The 24459-nt window shown below is 39.5% G+C and overlaps 2 protein-coding genes and 1 pseudogene across 4 annotated transcripts; all 3 read left to right on the forward strand.

Moving 5' to 3' along the window:
- Nucleotides 1–1069: 1069 nt before the first annotated feature.
- Nucleotides 1070–4813, forward strand: LOC112189715 (7-deoxyloganetin glucosyltransferase). 3 transcript variants are annotated; one of them, XM_040515038.1, is made up of 4 exons: nucleotides 1070–1491; nucleotides 2179–2466; nucleotides 2574–3509; nucleotides 4280–4813. In XM_040515038.1, exons 1-4 carry the CDS (start codon nucleotides 1341–1343, stop codon nucleotides 4312–4314), a joined length of 1410 nt encoding a protein of 469 aa, XP_040370972.1. In that variant the 5' UTR covers nucleotides 1070–1340; the 3' UTR covers nucleotides 4315–4813. The 3 variants fall into 3 exon arrangements, with proteins under 3 accessions (XP_040370972.1, XP_024184832.2, XP_024184831.2); XM_024329064.2 differs by having other exon boundaries at nucleotides 1074–1491; nucleotides 2019–2466; XM_024329063.2 differs by lacking the exon at nucleotides 1070–1491 and having other exon boundaries at nucleotides 1879–2466.
- Nucleotides 4814–5591: 778 nt separating this feature from the next.
- Nucleotides 5592–14136, forward strand: LOC121051778 (7-deoxyloganetin glucosyltransferase-like). The gene is made up of 3 exons (XM_040515039.1): nucleotides 5592–6129; nucleotides 6236–7230; nucleotides 13752–14136. Exons 1-2 carry the CDS (start codon nucleotides 5622–5624, stop codon nucleotides 7174–7176), a joined length of 1449 nt encoding a protein of 482 aa, XP_040370973.1. The 5' UTR covers nucleotides 5592–5621; the 3' UTR covers nucleotides 7177–7230; nucleotides 13752–14136.
- Nucleotides 14137–14992: 856 nt separating this feature from the next.
- On the forward strand, nucleotides 14993–16869 carry LOC112189251 (annotated as a pseudogene).
- Nucleotides 16870–24459: the final 7590 nt, after the last annotated feature.

Here is a 24459-nt window from a genome sequence, read left to right on the forward strand (position 1 = left end):
TAGCTTTGTTTTTTTATTTTGTTCAAATGATGGTATATGGCAGGACAATGAACAGAAACTGGTTATTGCAATCTTTCATCTCCATGTACTATGCATTTGGATTTTAATAAAACTGGTTAATGACTTTCTGATTGGCTGATTAAGGGAAAATCTTGTGGTTTCGTCATCAACTGAAGCGCTGGTATTTGATAAAGGGTATGGTCTGAGAACTGGTTTTCCTGCTGTAATATACTCTATTAACATGCAGGCTATTTTATTATTCTGCAAGATTTGATTTGCAGCTGCATGAAATAACAAAACCATGCCGTCCATTGTTCTGTTTTGCTGCCAGACTCTTTGTAGGACTCGCTATCATATAACAGACCCAAACTGAACTTTTTTTTAATTATTTTTTTTAATATCCACAAAAATTGATTTTCTTGATAATCCTAGAAAGCTCTTTTTGTGTTATATATGTTGCGAGAAGTAGACAAATGTGAAAATCTCTCATGTATGTGTACTGTGCGTTTCTGAATTGGGATAGAAGTGGTTAGTAGATAAGTTGGTGGTTGATGTAGGGAATCTCTTGCAAGTTTTTCAAGTGGTAAAATGAGCATACTGTGCAAGACAATGCTCAAGTTGAATTTGGAAGCAGTGAGCTACTTCAACAAGCACTTGCTGTTAGTGCGGCAAGCTCAGGAGCGATGTGTGAGGGACTGCCTGCTCTTCTGGTTAATATGCAATCTATTAATGAAACACATTGATTTCTTGAGTTTAATGCATGTGCGCTGGAAATGTGCAAGACTAGTTTTTTAGATATGAGACTAGTTCTTTCTTCCTTGTGAGTGTCGTACTAGAAATTTGTGGAATTAATTAGTAGGGATTAATTACAAAATACCCCTCCAAATTAGAGGATTATTTTCAATTTCAAATCCAACCTTCAAATTTTTACATTTTCATACCATACTTTTTTTTTTTTTTTTTTTTTTAGAGAAATAGATTACTATTCTTCCGTTAGACAATTTCATACCCTTTTTTTTTTTTAAGAAGAGACAATTTCATACCTTATTTCTCCAAAAAAAAAAAAAAAAGACAATTTCATACCTTGGTTAACAAATTCGTTAATAAAAAAAAACTGTCAAATGATGACGTGGCGGTTAATGGCTGACATGGCTGTTATATGATGATGTGCCCCCATTGGGATCCCACAAAAATTCCACATGGGTACATAAAACAAAAAACTTTTCCCTAATTATAAAAAGAAGACGAGAATGTCAGTCAAATTCTCGACCCAAGCAGTCAATCCCATCTGCAGCACTGAGTTCTGATGGGGGCCCCAGTCGTGTGACTTGACCAAGGCGATGATAATGGAGCGGCAGGGGATCAACGATGATTTCGCTGACCTGGCGGATGACGACGACGACGACTGCAAGGGTGAGTTTCTGCCGCCGGATGAGTGGTGGCCGTGGCGAGAGGGTCTGGGCTTAATTGGCGTGGGGAGGACAGTCAAAGGTAAGGATTTGCAGTTGGGATGCTCCAGTCTTTGAAGATTATATTTTCTGTTGTTACAACTTTAGGATGATATGTGCATGAATGAGCTCCTTACTTGGTTGCCAGAAATGTTAAAACTTTTTCTTTGTGGTTTCTTTCGTTGGCATTTCTCTGTTATTTGGATTTTAGCGCCTTTTTTTTTCCCCTATTTTGAGTGACTCTAATCATATACATACATCATTGATATAGTCATCAGCCTGCATGATGGCGTGATGCCATTTCAATATTCAATAACGTCTGTTTCTTGTTTTCTTAAGACAGCACTGAATTTCTACCTACATTATTTGACCATTTATCATCATTAGACACAGCCGTGCCAAACCATTCTTAGTCCTATAAAGCTGTACTGCATGCATTTCTGTGAAGAACGAATACACAATCTAAGATGAGTTCCTTCTGGCAAAAAAAAAAAAAAAAAATTATCTAAGATGAGTTCCTTAGCGGTAGGCAATAAGCCTCATGTTGTCTGCATTCCTTTGCCATTTCAGAGCCACATAAAGGCAATGCTTCAGTTAGCTCAACTCCTCCACCACAGAGGTTTTCATATAACCTTTGTCAACACAGAGTTCAACCACAGGCGCTTTCTTAAATCTCTTGGACCCAACTCTCTTGATCACTTTCCTGATTTTCGGTTTGAAACTATTCCAGATGGCCTTCCGAGTTCAGATGAAAAGGACTCCCAAGACACCACTTTGGTCTTTAAATCCGTCAGAAAACATTTATTGGCTCCGTTCCGTAACCTCCTCAACAAACTGAATGGCAATATAAATCTTCCGGTGACTGGCATTGTCTCGGATGGCTTCCTGACATTCACCATCACAGTTGCCAAAGAACTTGAAATTCCTATAGCGCAGTTCTTTACTTTGGCCGCAGTTGGATTCATGAGCTTCAAAATATTTCCCACTTTGGTGGAAAAAGGATTTGCACCCCTTAAAGGTAATGAAAGCATTATTTGAACAACTTACCAGTTTTATGCTTGAATATTTCTTGTGTATACATTATAAACAGAGGATTAAGTACTTCTTTTAACACCAGTGTTGCAGATGAGAGCTGTATGACAAATGAATTTTTGGACACGGTAATAGACTGGGTTCCGGGAGTGAAACATATCCGTTTAAGGGATCTTCCAGGTAGCTGGAAAACTACAAACCCCGATGACTTCAAGTTTAACTTTGCCTTAGAAGCAGTGGAGGGAGCTCATAAAGCTACGGCAGTTATTGTTCATACTTTTGAGGCATTGGAGCCAGATGTTTTGGAAGCTCTATCCAGTACTACATCTATGCTTCCACCTGTTTACGCCATTGGCCCTCTCCAATTACTTCTCAATCAGATACCGGAACACCGTTTGAAGTCTTTGGGATACAGTTTACGGAAAGAAGAAACTGAGTGTCTCCAATGGCTAAATGGTAAGGCACCAAACTCAGTTGTGTATGTAAACTTTGGAAGTGTAGTGGTCATGACATCTCAACATCTCATTGAGTTTGCTTGGGGACTTGCAAATAGCAAGCTTTCATTTTTGTGGGTTATTAGACCTGATTTGGTTGCTGGTGAATCTGCGATTTTACCAATCGAGTTTGTGGCTGAAACAAAGGAAAGAGGTCTTATAGCAAGTTGGTGCCCACAAGAGAAAGTTCTTAACCATCCATCAGTCGGAGCATTTTTAACACATAGCGGTTGGAATTCAACGATGGAGAGTATTTCCGCAGGAGTGCCTATGCTCTGTTGGCCATTAGTTGCTGACCAGCGGATCAACTGTCGCTATACTTGCTATGAGTGGGGTATTGGCATGGAGATCAGTAATGATGTGAAGAGAGACGAAGTACAGAAACTCGTTGAAGAGTTAATGGTAGGAGAAAAGGGTAAGGAAATGAAAAATAAGGTCATGGAGTGGAAGAGACTAGCAAAAGTGGCCGCTGGTTCACTTGGTTCTTCGCCCATAACCTTAGACAAATTAGTGTATCAAGTGCTACTAAGCAAAGGTTAGAATGTTAGATGTTATTCATATGACGACCTTAATTAAGTTTTTGTGGATGTTATTGGTTGCCTTGGTAAGTAACTACATGTAGTATAGGCATATACTGCTTAGTGGCCATTGTCTCAACTCTCTTTAACCATCTTTAATTTCATTTGCTATAAGATTTATGTTGATCTCAACTTTCAGTTTCTTTGGCTTGTTTTTTTATTTTGATTTTGTTCAAAGGATGGTATACTGCTTTGGCGGGACAATGAACAAACTGGTATATCTGAAGATATATTATTAACTGCAATCTTTCATCTCCATGTACTATGCATTTGGATTGTAATAAAACTGGTTAATGGCTCTCTAATTGGCTGATTTAGGGAAGATCTTGTGGTTTCTTCATCAATTGGAGCGCTGGTTTGTGATAAAGGGCGTGGTCTGAGAACTGGTTTTCCTGCTCTAATATACTCTATCAACGGACAGGCCATTTTACTATTCTACAAAATTTGTTTTTCACCTGCATGAAATAACAAACCATGCCGTCCATTGTTATCCTTTGCGACCAGACTCTTTATAGGACTCACTATCCTATAACAGATCCACGCTGAACCTTCTTTTTTTTTTTTTTTTTTTTATATCCACGCAAAATGATGTTCTTGATAGTCTAAGAAAGCTCTTCTTCTGTTATCTTGCTACAAGTAGACATATGTGAAAATCTCTCATGTATATGTACTGTGCGTTTCTGAATTGGGATGGAAGTGGTTAGTAGATAAGTTATGGTTGATGCAGGGAATCTCTTGCAATTTTTTCAAGTGGTGCAATGAGCATACTGCGGCATGTAGGCATTCAGCTGCTGCTGGTGTTCAATGTGGTGGTGCCAAGGTGACCTATGGTTCAAGTGAGACAAACGTCGAAGCCAGCTCTGGTGTAAGACGCAGTTCTTGCTTCTCTAGTTCAGTTCCTTCGAAAGAATGCTCAGATTGAATTTGGAGGCAGTCAGCTGCTTCAACAACCACTTGCTGTTAGTGCGGCAAGCTCAGGAGCGATGTGTGAGGGACCGCCTGCCCTTCTGGTTAATATGCAATCTGCTAATGAAACTCATTGATTTCTTGACTTCAATGCATGTGTGCTGGAAATGTGCAAGACTAGTTGTTTCCTTAATATGAGAGACTAGTTCTTTCTCCCCTGTGAATATTGTACAAGAAATTTGTGGAATGAGTAAACAGGACTTGAGGCCCTTTTTTCTGTGGCCCTTACTTCTGGATCTATAGAAATTGCTTGTTTTTTTTTTTTGGCAATAATAGAATTACTTGTTTGAACTTCCTTCTTTTCAGAGTGCCTTAGCATATAGTGAGTGATGTCTATACGTTACACGTACCGTACGTGTTTGAACAAAGTAATGCCTGTAGAAGTTGATATATATTCCGAGTTGCTATAGTTTGTTCTTTTGTTCTTAGATTTTGTGAATGAGGTTATGTGCCCTTTTATTGGTTTTTTCTTCTGCTGTTTGTTAGCTATATGTGGTTCTTGCCTCGAGTGTTTTGGTGTCTAGTGTTGTGCTTGAATTGTGTGCTCTTCGATTCTTCTGATTATCATCTGTTTTGGTTTTTGTGAGTAAAATATTGCCGATAAGCTGCATATTCTTGCAGTGGGGATGCTCTTTTAAGTTATACCAGATCCCTTAGTAATTCTGACGCGCCTTTGAATAACACACACACAGATATACATATATATCTTTTTCTTTTTCTTTTTTTCTGGTGTTACTACTTTAGGATGATATGCATGAATGAGCTCCATGCTTGGTAGGACTGTACAAGTAGTTTCCAGAAATGTTGAACTTTCTCTGTGGTTTCTTTCGTTGGCATTTTTCTTTGTTATTTGGATTTTAGGGCCTTTTTTTTTCTTATTTTTAAGCGACTAACTATATACATACATGAGATGCATCATGCACGATACCTTTTCAATATTCAATAAAGTCGGCCGAGCGGTTTCTTCTTTTCCTAAGACCGCACTGACTGCCTACCTACCTTATTGGACCATTTATCACAGGGAACAGCCGTGCCAAACCTTTCTTAGTCGATCCTATAAAGATGCAGTACTGCGTTTTTGTGAAAACTGAATACAGTCTAACATGAGTTCCTTGGCAGTAGGCAATAAGCCTCATGTTGTCTGCATTCCTTTGCCATTTCAGAGCCATATAAAGGCAATGCTTCAGTTAGCTCAACTCCTCCACCACAGAGGTTTTCATATAACCTTTGTCAACACAGACTTCAACCACAAGCGCTTTCTTAAATCTCTTGGACCCAACTCTCTTGATCGCTTTCCCGATTTTCGGTTTGAAACTATTCCTGATGGCCTTCCAAGTTCAGATGAAAAGGAGTCCCAAGACATCCCTTTGCTTTGTGATTCCCTCAGAAGAAATTGCTTGGCTCCGTTCCGTAACCTCCTCAACAAACTGAATGGCAATATGAATCTTCCGGTGACTAGCATTGTCTCGGATGGCTTCCTGACATTCACCATCACAGTTGCCAAAGAACTTGGAATTCCTATTGCACAGTTCTTTACCGTGGCCGCAGTTGGATTAATGAGCTTCAAAGTAATTCCCACTTTGGTGGAGAAAGGATTTGCACCCCGCAAAGGTAATGAAAGCAATATTTGAACAATTTACCAGTTTTATGCTTAAATATTGCTTGTGTATAAAGTATAAACAGAGGATGAAGTATTTCTTTTACATGGGTGTTGCAGATGCGAGCTGTATAACAAATGACTTTTTGGACACGGTAATAGACTGGGTTCCGGGACTGAAAGATATCCGTTTAAGGGATCTTCCAGGTAGCTGGAAAACTACAAACCCAGATGACATCGTGTTTAACTTCACCTTAGAAGCAGTGGAGGGAGCGCATAAAGCTTCAGCAGTTATTGTTCATACTTTTGAGGCGTTGGAGCCAGATGTTTTGGAAGCTCTCTCCAGCACTACATCTATGCTTCCACCTGTTTATGCCATTGGCCCTCTCCAATTACTTCTCAATCAGATACCGGAACACCTTTTGAAGTCTGTGGGATACAGTTTACGGAAAGAAGAAACTGAGTGCCTCCAATGGCTTAATGATAAGATACCAAACTCAGTTGTGTATGTGAACTTTGGGAGTATAGTGGTTATGACACCACAACATCTCATTGAGTTTGCTTGGGGACTTGCAAATAGCAAGCTTCCATTCTTGTGGGTCATTAGACCTGATTTGGTTGCTGGCGAATCTGCTATTTTACCACCCGAGTTTTTGGCTGAAACAAAGGAAAGAGGTCTTATAGCAAGTTGGTGCCCACAAGAGAAAGTTCTTAACCATCCATCAGTCGGAGTGTTTTTAACACATAGCGGTTGGAATTCAACTATGGAGAGTATTTCCGCAGGAATGCCTATGCTCTGTTGGCCATTACTTTCTGACCAGCGGATCAACTGTCGCTATACTTGCTATGAGTGGGGTATTGGCATGGAGATCAGTAATGATGTGAAAAGAGATGAAGTAAAGAAACTTGTTGAAGAGTTAATGGTAGGAGTGACGGGTAAGGAAATGAAAAATAAGGTCATGGAGTGGAAGAAACTAGCAGAAGAGGCCGCTGGTCCACTTGGTTCTTCACTTATAACCTTGGACAATTTAGTATATCAAGTGCTACTAAGCAAAGGCTAGATGTTATTCATACAGTTCTTTTTTTAGATAAGACTGCTGGTTTAAATTTCTTGTGTTGAAGGAAAATCAAGTTTAGTGTGCCTTATCAAACTAGGAATAGGAATAGGAGAGAAGGTTCTAGATTTCCCAATCCTACACGGATTGGTATTCCTTGTAACATTAGAACTAGCACTTTGTAATCCCTATATATAGGGCTCCTATTCTCAATAATAAGAACACATCTCTCTCATCAATCTCTCTCAAATACATTATACTTAAACACGTTATCAGCACGACTCTAACCACAAAACAGAAAACCAAAACTCATTCACAAAGCAGCCCCTAGCCCGAGCTAGCCGAGCCTTCGCTGCAGCCCGAGCGCCCGTGTGCTTGCAACCTTGCAAAGCAGCCCCTGCTGCCCCCTTCCTGCAGCCCTGCGTTCCAGCCTGCTGCCACCGAAGCATCCCTGCTGCGCAAACAAGCCAACGCACACCCACTGCATCTTTTTTCCGTTCCTGTGCACATCCGTCTTCTTGAAGCCTCGAAACGTCTAGTTCGGAAGCTCAGATCGAAAAACTTTCTTCATCAAAGTTGTTCGTCTCTGTCTCTTCCATCTAACGTCCGAATTTCAGCCTTATCGGAGTCATATTGAGATCTGTACACCAATCGAGGTACAAGCTGTTCAGAACAGAATCTGCTCCGAATTTTCACCAAGTAAGTATTCAAAAGAGTAAGTTTTGAAGTTTCCTATAATTCGGAATTTATATTTCTTCTTCTTTTCTCGGGGACTTGAAAACCTCCCTTCTTCTACATCCCACCTTTCTTATAACGTGGGTTCGATTCTTGAAAAGCGGAATCGTGGGGATTCACGCAATTAACGAACTAAGAGCGTTCGTAAGACTTCGGACTAAGAGCGTCCGTAAGCATCGATTTAACGAACTAAGAGCGTTCGTATGCTACGGACTAAGAGCGTTCGTGAGCATCTATTTTGACCATACAAACATCATTGTTTCGGTCTAATCCAATTATTCTTGGAAATAGATTTCTTGGTAGCATAGCTCGGAAATCTTATTTATATTAGTTTTCGTGGAAGCATTGACTCCGAAACTAACTTGTTCTTGTTTCATCTTTCAGGATGTCAAACATGAACAAACTCGATTTTGTTCCATTGGATTATGCAGGCAAAAGGTACTTAATTTGGGTCATTGATATCGAGATCCACCTTATTGCCCGTGATTTATTGCATATTATCCAAGAGCTTTGTCCTATAGAAACAGCTCCAGACCCTCAAACTGAGAAAGATAATTCCAAGGCACTTGCCTTCATGAAACGTCACATGGATAGTGACCTACAGTTTGAGTTCATAAATGAGGATAGCGCCATAAAGCTTTGGCATGCGCTTCGCGAACGATATGGCAATGTTCGTGACTCCATACTTCCGAATACAGAAGCAGAATGGAAAGATCTTCGCTTCTCTAAATTTGACACTGTCATGCAATTTTATTCGGAAGCTCTCAGCATCAGAGCAATGATGCGTCTCTGTGGAAAAACAATCACAGAAGACCAATTGATTGAGAAAACCCTCAATACCTTCCCCGTCTATGCTATGAGGTCCTCTGACTTATTCCGGACTCATGTAAATGCAAGACGGATCACAAGTTTCCAACAGCTTATTGAAGCTATGGCCACTGCTGAAAGACATGGCAATGAACTTGTGCAAAGAAGATTTGATAGGCTTCAAGATAGCTATCAAGAGCATCATCCTATGGCTAGAGAAAGTCGCCATAGACGTCATGATCCATACGATCGAAATGCTCAAGAAGGTAATCGCTCAAGGCGACAATCACACGACCGTAGGAGGCGTGATTTTGAGGGACATAGGGTTGGAAACCATGGAGCCAACGTTGGCCATGGATATCACTTTCCAACGCCACCAGTCCTAGGGACTATGCACATTGCGCCAATGCGCCTCAATCAAGGGAGAATCCTTTTTATGGTGTCTATTTCTGATATGGAACGTCTGATCAATGGACCTGAACTTGCAATGTACCTACGAAGGTAGTCGCATCATGGTGATCAAGACTTCGAGATCACAAAGACTTTAAATCTGGCAATGAAGACAAAATGCAGCAGATTTTTATTTATAGTCTTTTATTTTTCCAAGAATTATGTAATGGCTATTATGCCTTAAATCAATAAAATGACTTATTGTATTAACTCTTTCCCTCTAGGCGTACTCAAGAGTACTTGTGATGTCTAGGCAAGGTTGGATCTGAGAGAACGGTTTTAAAAGTGAGCAATGCTCCACCAAAATCTCGCCTTACCTTATCTGGTCACAACTAAATTGAAATTACCGAAAGGATTGAGTGACTACGATTTGTCTACGGTTTGATTTTTATATTGGATTAGATTTTGGTCAAGAAACTTTGATGTAATCATTGGCTATTATTAATAAAGTATCGATTTATTTTATCTTATGTCATGGACATACTTCTCGAACTTTATTACTTACAAGATGTAAGAGCCAATGGTTTTCATGCGGAAACGCATTGTGAGAATGGACAAGAGTTCCTTTGCATTACCTCTAATGACTACGGACATAAACGAGTCTTAGAGAAACTTATGTGTCGCTCTAGTGGGTTGTATGCAACCACTATTCGAGTCATTGAATCCAACCATGTCATGAGAGATGATTTATGGGATTCCGACACATATAGGCTTTGGCACGACCGTTTGGGACACCCAGGTCGTGACATGATGATCCGTATATTAAAGACTTCACACGGACATCCCTTTTTCAGAACGAAAAGAAGTAAAACTCGGTTTTTGGACACCGAAGGAGCCCCTGCGCCTCACGGCGCCGTTCACCCCCAAATCCGGCCATCCTTGGCCGGCGCCGCCTTCCCCCTGCGGCCTCAGGGTGGCATTGACGCCACCAAGGTTCTTTTGTCTCCAACTTTTACTTCTAAAGTCACTTGTGCCTTTGTGGCTCAACCAAAATCCTCATTGGTTGTTTATAAAGCCCATCATTCGTTCTGCAAAGCCTGCTCTTTAGCAAAGTTAGGATCAAGACCATCCTATGCAAAGGACACTAAAGAAAATATACCATTCTTGCAAAGAATCCAAGGTGATATTTGTGGACCTATTCAACCATCATGCGGACCATTTCGATATTTTATGGTATTGGTTGATGCATCGACACGCTGGTCACATGTCATGCTATTATCCACAAGGAACGCTGCATTTGCTAAACTCCTAGCACAAATCATTAAGTTAAGGGCTCACCACCCTGCTTATCCTATTAAGTCTATAAGATTAGACAATGCTGGAGAGTTTACATCAAAGACTTTTGATGATTATTGCATACCCATTGGGATTGATGTTGAACATCCTGTTCCTCTTGTTCACACCCAAAATGACCTCGCAGAAGCCGCCATTAAACGACTACAAATGGTCGCTAGGGCATTGGTAATGCGCACCAATCTCCCTATTTCTGCTTGGGGCTATGCAATATTGCATGCAGCTGTGCTTATTCGTCTGAGGCCTACTGCCACTCAACCCTTTTCTGCGTCCCAGATGGTGACTGGGTATGAGCCCAATGTCTCACACTTACGCATATTTGGGTGCGCAGTTTATGTGCCAATTGCGCCTCCACAGCGCACCAAAATGGGTCCTCAACGACGATTAGGCGTTTACGTTGGTTATGATTCTCCAACGATTATCTGCTACATAGAACCCTTGACAGGCGATCTCTTTACCGCAAGATTTGTGGATTGTCACTTCGATGAGACAGTCTTCCCATCGTTAGGGGGAGATAAGAACATCAATGTTCAACAGGAACGACCGGAATTGTCGTGGTCTGTCCCCACTCTGTCTCATCTTGATCTCCGAACCGCACAGTCCGAAATTGAAATGCGGAGAATTCTCGATCTTCAGAACGTAGCAGAATCGATGCCTGATGCGTTTTCTGATATCGCTAAAGTGACGAGATCACACATACCTGCTGCGAACGTGCCTGCAAGGATTGATGTCCCTAAAATTAGAGGATATGACACCACCTCAAGGGCACTTGAGCATGGCGCCAACGTCCACAGTGGTAGTGACGTTATGGCTAGGCACACGGCTCCTGCCAGGAAGCGCGGGAGGCCCATAGGTTCGATGGATTCTCGCCCAAGAAAGAAAGCGAGTTTGGCACAAAATAATTCATTAATCATCGATATAAATAATCCATCTCATGAGAATATTTCGGATTATGGTTATCATTGGGGGACGCTCCAATGTCAGAACCAACTCCAGAGAATAGAGAGATCTCCATAAATTACACTAGTGTACATGAGATGATGGATAGAAATTCCATGGCAATTGATGATGCATTTGCATATCATATTGCGAAAGGGATTATAGAATATGATGATATCGAACCTCGCTCTGTTGAAGAATGTCAACGAAGAGCAGATTGGCCTAAATGGAAAGATGCGATCCAGGTTGAATTGGATTCACTAACAAAGAGACAGGTATTTGGGCCTGTAACGCAGACACCCCAAGTGTAAAGCCTGTTGGCCATAAATGGGTCTTTGTTAGAAAGCGTAATGAGAAAAATGAGGTGGTAAGATATAAAGCCCGCCTTGTGGCGCAAGGTTTCTCACAACGCCCTGGAATCGACTACGAGGAGACATATTCTCCCATAATGGACATTGTAACGTTCCGCTACCTTGTCAGTTTGGTAGTTTCCGAAAAACTTGACATGCAGCTTATGGATGTGGTTACAGCATATCTCTATGGGGATCTAGATTCAGAGATATATATGAAGGTTCCAGATGGACTTCAATTACCCAAATCAAGTGGCTCTAAATCACGGAGCGCGTTTTCAATAAGATTAAAACGCTCACTATATGGATTAAAACAATCCGGACGGATGTGGTATAACCGTCTAAGTGACTACTTGATTGGGAAGGGATATATTAACAATGAAATATGCCCATGCGTGTTCATCAAAAGAACAAGTTCCGGATTTGCAATCGTAGCAGTTTATGTCGATGACATGAACCTAATTGGAACTCTAGATGAGTTGAAGGAAACTGCTAAATACTTGAAATCCGAATTTGAGATGAAAGATCTTGGGAAGACACGGTTTTGTCTCGGTTTAGAACTCGAGCACCGTAGTGATGGGATTTGATCCATCAGTCTGCATATACTCAGAAAATCCTAAGGCGCTTTAATGAAGATAAAGCAAAGCCTGCGAGTACTCCCATGATCGGCCGTAGTCTTGAGCCCGGAAAAGATCCGTTTCGTCCAAGGGATGAGGACGAAGAACCCCTAGAGGCCGAAGTGCCCTATTTAAGTGCAATAGGCGCATTATTGTACTTAGCTCAATGCACAAGACCGGATATCTCATTCGCAGTGAACTTGTTAGCTCGACATAGCTCTGCGCCAACACGCCGCCATTGGATTGGTATAAAGACAATCTTTCGATACCTTGGAGGTATGATTGATATGGGCCTACTTTATCCCTACAGAGAGAAAAGGAATGACAGAAGAATGGGATCGGACCCCATTAGGCATGGAGCCGCCGTCCATAACATGACTGTCGGCCATGTTGTCACCGCCAGCGCCGTCGCCGCCCATGGTGGCCGGCCTCACCCTATTCCCCTCCATCAAAACGACAATGATGTCTTGATGGGTTTTGCTGATGCAGGGTACCTCTCTGACCCTCACAAAGGTCGCTCCCAAACTGGTTATGTCTTTACCATGGGAAGCACTGCGATATCTTGGAGGTCTACGAAACAGACCCTTGTTGCTACTTCCTCGAATCATGTAGAGATTATTGCTCTACATGAAGCCGTTTGTGAATGTATATGGCTAAGGTCTGTGATTCGACATATTCAAGGAAGTTGTGGTTTGAAGTCTACCACAGATGAACCTACATGCATTTATGAGGATAATGCAGCTTGTATTGAACAAATGAAGTTAGGTTTCATCAAGGGCGACAACACCAAGCATATATCGCCCAAGTTCTTTTATAATCAGCAACAACAATCACTTCTAAAGATTGAAGTAAATCAAATCCGATCAGAGGATAATGTAGCGGACTTATTCACTAAGTCGTTACCTAAATCCACCTTCGAGAAACATGTGAAGAGCATCGGATTGAGAAAGTTATCCGAACTCTCACGATTGTAGCAATCAGGGGGAGATATCGACATCAGGGGGAGTTATGATGTCTACATGTTCGATCTCGAAGAGTGAAGGACGTGTTGTGCTCCTTTTGTCCTTCGACCAGGATTATTTTTGTCCCACAGGGTTTTTGTTACCTGGCAAGGTTTTTAACGAGGCAACGGATGAAGCGTCACCACCAAGTTTGAGCGGCACAAGGGGGAGTGTTGAAGGAAAATCAAGTTTAGTGTGCCTTATCAAACTAGGAATAGGAATAGGAGAGAAGGTTCTAGATTTCCCAATCCTACACGGATTGGTATTCCTTGTAACATTAGAACTAGCACTTTGTAATCCCTATATATAGGGCTCCTATTCTCAATAATAAGAACACATCTCTCTCATCAATCTCTCTCAAATACATTATACTTAAACATCTTGTTAATTATATAGCTAGGTAGCTAACAAGTAATAGTCACCATAGATATAGTAGTTAACAAACAAATGAAGGTCAGGTTAGTCTTCTGGGTATAGATGTAATCTATGTGAGCAGCCAAAGTCCTTCCCATTAAGCACTCTTCTTCTCCAACTCCTTCCCATTAAGCACTCTTCTTCTCCAACTCCTTAGCTCTGATCAATATCAGCTTGCTCTGTGTCAACAGCCCCAAGTTGGGTTTTCTTAGAATTAGTTGCTACTTGCTACTGCTGTTTTTGGTTTTTTGTTGAAAATAAGGTCTACAGCTTCAGCAGACCAACGAACGAATGATTTGAATTTTATTCCAAACATTTTTTTTATCGTAATAAAATTGGTTAATTAATGTGTTTGTAAAATCATGCGGTTTTTTATGGTCGTCGCTTCTCAGTTCAAGCTGCACGTTTGTAGGCTTATTTGTGGGCATATAAGAGCAACTAGCCATCTTACAACAGGTCCCATGCATAATGCTGTCCAAGAGCTACATATTGAAGTGTTTTGGAGCCCCATGTCGACCTCGTCGTGCTCTTAGAGTGGTTGAAGTTAATTGGCTCCCACCCTCTCTTGATTGGATGAAAATTAATTCTGATGGATCATGGAAACATGAAGAGGGAGTTGGTGGTTATGGTGCTATTTACCGGGATTGTAAAGGTAAATTTCTTGGAGTTTCTGGCTCAAATCTTGAGACTCCTAGTTCGATTGCAGCAGAGATAATGGCTGTCATAAAAGCCATTGAGCTTACTTGGGTTCGAGATTGGAAACATATTTGGTTGGAGGTTGATTCATCTCTAGTACTTGGTTATATCCGTATACCTTCTCTTGTCCATTGGTCTCTTCGAGTTCGTTGGTTGAATTGCTTATATAAAATCTCTCAGATGAACTTTAATTAGAGCTTCTCATATTTTTCGGGAAGGAAATAAAATAGCTTATGCGTGGGATGATCCTCCACCTTTTATAGTATCGTATGTCTTGCTTATCATGGTATGTCTTGTTCTAATTTCGTGTGGTGGGATGATCCTCCACCTTTTATAGTATCGTATTGTAATAGTGACATTACAGGTCTGCCTCAATTTCGTTTTAATTAGTCTGTTGTTTGTTTTTTTAGGAGGTTTTGGTTTTGGTCACCCTCCTTCGCTCTTCTTCTTTGATTAATAAAATGGTGTGATAGGGAGGCTTTTTCCTCTCCTATCCACGATCTTTTAACCCAAAAAAAAAAAAAAAAAAAAAATCATGCTGTTTCTTCGTATAAGCTGCTTTTCAGAGAGGTAAAAGACAAAGGCTATGGTTTAAGGACTGATTTGCCTGCCTTAATTTAAACGGCAGGCTAAAAGGTTCGATGTGTACCTGGATGAAAGAACAAACTTTGCCGTCCATTCTTGTTCTTTGTGACCAGACTCTTTGTTGGACTCATTGTCAGTCACTACATAGCTATTGATAGCCCCATAACTAAACACAGAATTGTTAGTTTCTTTTATATGTGGTAAGGCATTTGTAGGTGTGGAAAAACATACGCTTACGGTAAATCTGAGATGAGTTCCATGAAAGTAAGCAAAAAGCCTCATGTTGTATGTATTCCACTCCCCATGCAAAGCCATATAAAGGCAATGCTTAAACTAGCAAAACTCCTCCACCATAGAGGTTTTCACATAACCTTTGTCAACACAGAGTTCAACCACAAGCGATTTCTTAAATCTCTTGGACCAAACTCCCTTGATGGCTTGCCTGATTTTCGCTTTGAAACTATTCCAGATGGCCTTCCAAGTTCAGATGAAGAGGACACCCAAGACCTCATCTTGCTTTGTGATTCCATCGGCCGAAAGAATTGCTTGGCTCCATTTTGTGATCTCCTCAACAAACTCAATGACTCGGCAACTTATTCCAACAACCCTCCAGTAACTAGTATTGTTTCGGATGGCTTCATGACAATATGACATTCACCATCACAGCTGCTGAAGAACTTGGAATCCCTACTGCACTGTTCTTAACTATTGCTGGGTGCGGTTTCTTGGGGTCCAAACAATATTCCGTTTTGAAGGAGAAAGGACTTGCCCCACTGAAAGGTATAACAATTAAATATTAGAGCATTTCCTTTGTTTCATGACTCTCTGCTTGTTTCTAAACATGAAAAGTGAATTCATTCAATTAACTACTTGGATACTGTCGTAGATGAGAGCTGTTTTACAAATGGCTTCTTGGACAAGGTTGTAGATTGGATTCCAGGAATGAAAGGTATCCGTTTAAGGGATCTCCCAGGCTGCTTTCGAACCACAAATCCCGATGACATCTTCTTTAACTTTTGCATAGAAGCAATGGATAGAGTGCACAAAGCTTCAGCAGTTGTTGTCCACACTTTTGATGCATTGGAGCCAGATGTTTTGGATGCTCTCTCCTCTACGCCTCCACCAGTTTATGCCATTGGGCCTCTCCAATTACTACTCAATCAAGTACCAGAAGACCCTCTCAAATCTGGAGGGTACAGTCTTTGGAAAGAAGAAACTGAGTGCCTCCAGTGGCTGAATTCTAAGGCACCAAATTCAGTTATTTATGTTAATTTTGGCAGTTTAGCAGTCATTACACCCGAACATCTTCTCGAGTTTGGTTGGGGACTCGCAAATAGCAAGCTACCCTTCTTCTGGGTAATAAGACCTGATCTAGTAAATGGCGAGTCAGCAATTTTGCCACCTGAGTTTGTAGCTGAGACAAGGGGAAGAAGTCTGATTGCAAGTTGGTGTCCACAAGAGCAAGTTCTTAACCACCCATCAGTTGGAGGTTTTCTGACACATAGCGGATGGAATTCAACCATTGAGAGTCTGTCTGCAGGAGTGCCTATGCTCTGTTGGCCAATCCTCGCCGAGCAGCTGACGAACTGTTACTATACTTGCAACGATTGGGGCAGTGGCATGGAGATTGACAACAATGTCAAGAGAGACAATATAGAGAAGCTTGTGAGGGAGTTAATGGAGGGAGAGAAGGGTAAGAAAATAAAAGAGAAGGCCATGGAGTGGAGAAACTTGCGGAAGAAGCCACTGCTCCACATGGTTCTTCATCCACAAACTTAGACAACTTAGTGAATCAAGTGCTACTAAGAAAAACGCTAGATATTTTTCATCAATAAGAAAATAGATGTACTCAACAGTACTCATGCTATACTTTACGATCTTGAACTTCATATCATCTGGTCTTGCATTGATCTCAATGTTAAGGTCTTAGCTTTTAGTGCTTGAAAATGTAGTAATCGAAAATGTCGTAATCGAAAGATGCTTATATTGTTAGAATTTACATAAAATGAGTACTATAAACTATCTCAGAATAAGCACATGTAAACACATATACTGTAATTTGCATATTAGGAGTGTTGTGGTAGTCGCATCCTAATTTAGGATTGCAATAGTATATCTATCCTAATATCTGTAGATTTACATGAACAGAAGATAAACTATGACAAATATAGGATTGATATGTTATAAGGTCTTACAATCTCCCACTGAACTTGATATCATGCAAAATCAACTTATACTGTTGAGTTGTATTCTTAAGTGTGCACAAGAGTTCAAGGACATCATCTGTTTTTCAAAGTCCTGTCAATTTTGCTAAACTGCATTGAACTACAGAAAATTATAATGAATTGGAAAATCATTAGTTTTCTATGATCACAATGCAGCAAGTAAAATTACATGAAACTACCTCAAGTATGATTTTATATATGTTTAATTTATTTACAGTAATCGATTTGAAAAACATGTTTGATCCAAAATTATTTTCAACTAGATGAAGAGCTGTATTATCTTACTGATTTGGCATATCAGTGTCAGGTTCTTCTGCATATGTACGTACATATTCACTGATTTAGTATATCAGTATCAGGTTCCTTATATGTACAAGGTTCTGCATATGTACATGTTCTACCTATACAGCAACTAAATGTTGAAAACTAATTATTCAAATGACAAAATGCAGATGATAAATTCATAAATGACTAATTAACTGAAATAGACACATAATATGTTCATACAAATGTATCACATATTGACATAATCTATTCTCATTAATAATCATTGATGAGTTGGAATAAACAAAAGGATGAGATATTCAAGTAATATACAAATAATCTATCACATCCATGCTCTCGTGCCTATAGTCACTAAGTTCAGAAATCTTGTCTCAAAAGAGTTAAACTTGATTGCTTAATTCTAAATAAAGTATTGATGCATAACTAGATAGTTTAAGACCAATTTATGATGCATCACAATTTGTTTGTTCTGAATAACCATATCTTCTTGGTATGGTATAGTAAAGGGAAACAATAAGCTTGCTATGAGTTTAGAATACTACAGAATGCACAATTTAATTCATGATCGAGACATATGGCATCATTGAAGAAGATAGAACTGTAACAGAGAGTTATAGCTAAACTATGGAAGCAAAGCATCATAAAAGTCATAAATTGTTATGCCTAAATCAATTCATAGGGTCACTGAATATAACATATAATCACAGTATATATATATATATATATATATATATAAACAAAAATAAATAACAATATATAGATAAGGTACAGAAGGAGAGCAGTATTATTTCAATCCTAATATACGAGTGCAACATTATTTGAATCCTAATATACCAGCAAAATCAAAATCACTGATAAACAGATGAAAATAAACAAAAGACTTCAGATTTCACTCTCAACCTTGGGCCAAAAGTGTCATTGTTGCATGCTATCAACCGCCTACGCAGCTTAGCAACTAGTCATTTCTATTCTGGTGATTAAACTATGCACCAGAAATGTTTGTCCCAAATGTTAATTCCTATTTTGAACAACATTTTATTGAATGCACATACACAGATCAACAAACTATGATATTTTCAAGAAATTGGTACCATTTGTGATACACTTATCTCTGATATCATCTGAATGTTTATTGATGTATACATGCATGCAAACTCAAATAGCCAAATGTTTGATCACTGACGTCTTTAGAAATCAGAATCAAATTAAATTTTAAGCTAATTTGAGTTATAGTTTTCTGTTAACAAATGAATTAGTTCATGCAATTACACAACAACCACTTTGATGGTAGAAGTATAAGATGCATGAAATAATCAAGAAAACACATTTAGTTTGCATATAACTTTGCATACACGGCTACTTTGGCAGCATAATGTAATACAATGTAAATGCAGTAGTTTCTGGTCTTACACTCAAGATTGACCAATTTTTAGATACTAGCTCCAACTCGCAAGCGATACCAATAGCTATGTCAACATCAAGGATTCATTATGATAACTCGAAACATAAGTAATACAGTACTATACTCTTTGCAGATATATGTTATGAATGAAGATAATGATTCAAATGCTATTGAGATATAATCAAAACTCAAAGCTTTGATCATCCATAATGTATCATGTATTTGTAAATCACACAAATATAATTTGCAGCAAAAAGTGTAAAACTGATATGCACCAATATAAGACTAAAAAAAATTGCTAAGATAATAAGTAATTCACTAGGAAGTTACTCCCACTGTTCCTCACTTTTACCTTTTCTGATACAATATGAGGAGCAGATTTTAAGAGAACTCAATAAATTTACAATTTGAGACAATCAAATTCAAGTACATGCAGAAAATAACTATAACTATGATAATAAAAACACATATACATGTATATTTCCCCCATTTTTTTATTATTTATTGAACCAAAAATTAAAATGATGACTCATAGATGAGAGTAGTCTAAACTATATCTCATATGACAAAACAAATATAAACAGTATCAATGCTAAGACATTGAAGTCTACTGTATTGTTCTCCAATATGTGCATTACCAATTAGAAATTACTCTGTTCTAGTGCTATAAATCTATTTTATCATGAACACATGTAAACAAGAATTTCTATATAAATATGTGGCAGTGTAATAGTGATCGTAATTAGCATTTAGCATTGAAACATCATGTATATCCTATGTATGCATATTGTATAAACTGTATGATTTATAAAGCAATATAAATGAAATCACTGTGCATCATTAGATTGTGTATTTAGGCTTGGGATTGAAGTCGCCATATCAATCCTATATCTGCAGAATACATAAATACCAGCACACAAACATAACAGACTTACATGACACACTTGAGTTTTCCATCTTAGTCTTGTACTCCCAAGTTCAACTCAATGTCACTTTACCGTTTTCCGAAATTTGAGTCATGCTGTAGTGCAGCTTGATTCATGCTCAAAGGAAAATGTACAAGTGTATATGAAATTGATCAATAAAATCATTCTAGTTTACCATAATTCTGTAATTGTCTGTATGTCCCAAATAAAATGAAAATTCATGATTATGTCCCAAATAAAATGAAAATTCATGATTTGAACATTCATTTCAGACCAAATGCATATGTTCAAAAAATAAAATTTTTGTTCAAGTAAATCCAGAATATGTGTCCCAAACTTTAGGTTACTTGACCTAGTTGAAATAGGGTTTTCAATTAGAGATATTCTTAGAGATATTCATAGATATCCGATCAATTGTACGATTATGTTTCCTTGTACAACTCTGATTCTATGTCTTGTAATCCTCTATATAAAGAGGCCCTTATTATCAATGAAAGTATGACTCAATTCTCTCCCAATTCAGTTTTCCTTAAACAAGTTATCAGCACGAAGTTCTAACCCTGAAACCCTAAAATCCCAAACCCTTGAAAAAAAAAAAAAAAAAAAGGTGCGCGTTAGCCTCGATTCATTGCCGGTTAGCCTCATCCACAAAGCTTCTGCATGTTATAGCCGATTAGCCCCTGCCAGTGAAAAGAAAAAAAAAACATAAGAAGAAGACGCTCTCGGTCAAAGGCAGAGGAGAAAGAAAGAAAGAAAAAAAAAAATAAGAAGAAAAAGGCTCCCTCGATCAAAGGCAGAAGAGAAGAAAAAAAATTGTGGGGAGCCGCCATGAAGGGGGGGCCAAACTTTTCAGTCAAAGTCTGCAAGGAAACAAAAAGAAAAAAAAAGGGAGAAGCCCGCCAACAGAAGAAGAGTGGAAGAAAAGAAAAGAAAAAGAAAAGAGAAGGAGCGGGGCCAGAAGAAGAAAAGAAAAGAAAAGAAAAAAAAAGGAGGCCCATATTAGCAGAAGAAGAAGGAAAGAAAAAAAAAGGGAAAAAGAAGAAGGCTCCCAGCTTCCAGCCGACTCCGGTCACTGGTGGCCACCGCCGGCCACCTCCAGCCACTGTCGATTTCTTGCAACCAAATTCCAGGGACTTTTTCCGGCAATTTTCTACACTTTTTAAGGTATGTTTTAAAGGTTCTATTAGTTCTAGGTTTTGAAGTTTTTTTATTGTTTTTGCTTTTCATTTCTTGGGGACTTGCAAATTCTCTTCTTCTACCCCCCTTTCTTCATCATATGGGAGACCTAATTAAGCCAAACTGTGGGGGTTCGTGCTCAATCCAAGCTTGGAGCTTGTTGAGATCTCCAAACTTAGAGTTTGTAGAGAATTTATGATCGACCACTTACGCCATTGTTTTGATCTAATCCAATACCTCTTGGAATTGAATTTCTTGGAAGCGATTACGCTCAGAAATTCAGAATATCTTGGAAGCAATTACGCTCAGAAATTTTATATGTTTTTGTGGTAGCTGTTTCCACTCCGAAACTAACCTTTTTTCTTGTTCTCTTTCAAGATGAGTAACCTGAACAAATTGGACTTTGCTCTATTGGGAACAACTGACTCTGGATATCACAAGTGGGTTCGTGATGTCCACTAGCATCTCAAGGGCGATGGAATCCTGGATACAATTCTCAAGCCTAGCCAGAACGTGTTAACTATTGAGCCAGCTCAAGCTTTGGAAGTAAATAGAGCAGCCTTGGAGGAAAATAAGGCAAAATCCATCATCCTAATGACTAGTCATATGGATGATTCTCTCTAGTACGAGTGTATGAATGAAGAAGACCCCAAAAGGCTGTGGGTCTCACTCGAAGAAAGATTTGGCAATGTCCATGACTCCCTGCTTCCTGATCTAGAAGTGAGATGTCATAGCCTCCGCTTCTGTGATTTCAAGTCAGTTCTTGACTACAACTCAGAAGCACTTCGCATTAAATCCTTAATGGAATTCTGTGGTAAAGAGATCATAGATGCGATGTTGATTGAGAACACTCTCTCTACCTTCCCTGTCTCTACATTGATGGTTGCTAAGAACTATCGAATCGATGTTACTGCAGGACGGATCACAAGGTTTCATGAGCTCATTGGAGCTATGAATGTCACTGTAAAGCATGACAACATCCTTGTGAATAACTATAATTAGAGATCCATGGAAACAGAGCATATTTCAGAATCCAATTATAGTTGCGCCTCTAAGAGGGGGAGCCAAGAGAGAAACCCTAATCTTAGGGATATTTCTGGACGTTCTGGTCCATATAATCACTCTACTTGGGAAGGTAACCTTCAAAATAGGTAAACACGAAGCCTAAGAGGTCAACATGGAAAGAGAGAGTGGGGCCATGTTGGTGGCCCCACCAACACTAAGAGCCATCAAAATGACGCATTCAAAACGCCTCAATCAATGGAGTCTGAGTAAAGAGATGTATGTTCTTGATGTGGAGTATCCAGTCGTTAGGCATACATTTGTAGAGCTCGTGAAGAAATTGTCACCGCCTACAAAGCATATTTTGAAGAAAAAGAAGCTCACTATGTGGAACAAGAAGATCAAGAAGATGATCTAGAATGAAGGGTTGAAGACTACAAATCTGGCTGGGATCAATAGATCGCCAATTCTGTTTAAGTCTTTATTTTCCTAAGAGATGTAATAGGCAATTGCAATATACTTTGTAGTAAATGCCATTGGTTTAGTTTTTCTTCGCATAGGCTCATCCAAAATGAGTATGATGTCTAGGAAGATTTTGAGATAAGTGGTACTTAAGTGACCTTTACACCACCGACATCTCTCTACTCACCTAGTCATATTTATTTTGGAGTTACCGAAAGAAGTCAAGCGACTACCTTTGTTTTGCATTAGCTAGCATTTGGATTAGATTTCTTAATGGTTAAGAGACAATGATGTACTCTGTTGGCTTATGAATAAAATTTCGAGTTCTTTTCATTATGACTCCATTTTGATTCTGAGCATACTACTTTGTGACTATGATGGCTGGTCCATCAGTATTAATTCAAGGACATGGAATAGCCCAAGTTCACCTTGTTAAATGGCGCCCTGGTTGGCATGGAATAACCCAGGCCCATGCAACCAAAATCCTCATTGGTTGCTTCTAAAGCCTCTCACTAGTTTTACAAAGCTTGTTCCTTAGGGAACTTAGGACTGAGACTATCCTATGAAAAGGATATGAAAATATCATTCTGTTCTTACATAGAGTCCGTAGGGATTCTGTGGACTAGTTCAACCAACTTGCGGACGTTTAAATATCTCATGATGTTGGTTGACACGTAAACATGCTGGTCACGTGTTATGCCATTGTCCACCTATAAATGCTGCTTATGCTACACTCCTAGCACATATCATATGAACGGGCTCACTCCCCGGATCATCCTATTCAGTCAATTGGATTTGACATTGCTAGAGAGTTTATAGTAAAGACTTTCGATGGTTGTTGCATTGGGACTGATGTTGGACATTATCTTCCCATGAACACACCCAAATGGTCTCACAGAAACGACTACGATGGTAGTCCGGACATTGGTAATGCGCACCTATCTTCTTATATCCGCTTGGGGTGATGCAATATCGCATGCAGCTATGCTAATTCATCTACGACCCATCGCCACTCAGTCTACCTTTGCGTTACAGCTAGTGACTGGGTATAAGTATCATACTTACGCATATTTGAGTGTGCCATTTATATGCCAATTGCTCCGCCACAACGCACTATATAGGTCCTTACAGATGAATGGGCAACTACGTTGGATTTGAGATTCTAACAATAGTCAGCCACTTAATACTCTTGCTAGACGATCTCTTTACCATATGTCTCGTGGATTATCAGTTTGATGAGATAGTCTTCCCGTCGTTAGGGAGAGATAAGAACACAAATGTTCAGCAGGAACGACATGAATTATCGTGGTCTATCCCCACTATGTCTCATTTCGATCCCCACTAAAGTGACGAGATCACACATATCTGCTACAAACATGCCTGCAAGGAATGACGTCCTTACGAGAGGACGTAGCACCACCCTACACTAAGGTAGGCATGGCGCCAACGCCAAAGAGAGTGACACTCTGGCGTTATAGGCCATGGCCCAGCTATGATACTTGGGAGGCCCGTGGGTTCGAATGATACTTTGGCACATTCCAATCCTTTGATCATCAAGACTCAAAATCCGTCTCATGAGAATCTTCCAGATTATGGTTATCGTTAGGAGACACCTCAACATCAGAACCTATTCCTGAGAATATAGAGCTCTTTAAAAATTACACTAATGTACATGAGACGTGGGATAGAAACTCCATCATAATTGATGATGTAGTTGCGCATTTCATTGCGTATGAGTTTGTTGAGTCCTATGATATGGAACCACGCTCCGTTGATGAATGAATGCCAATGTAGAGAGATTTAGCCTAAATGGAAAGATGTTTTCCAGGTTAAGTTGGATTCTCTAAAGAAGAGGTGGGTTTTTGAGCCGATGATGCCAACACCTCCAGACACAAAACCTATTGACTAATGGGTCTTCGTTAGA

Source organism: Rosa chinensis, chromosome 2 (genome assembly GCF_002994745.2).
Source record: "Rosa chinensis cultivar Old Blush chromosome 2, RchiOBHm-V2, whole genome shotgun sequence".
Lineage (NCBI taxonomy): Eukaryota > Viridiplantae > Streptophyta > Magnoliopsida > Rosales > Rosaceae > Rosa > Rosa chinensis.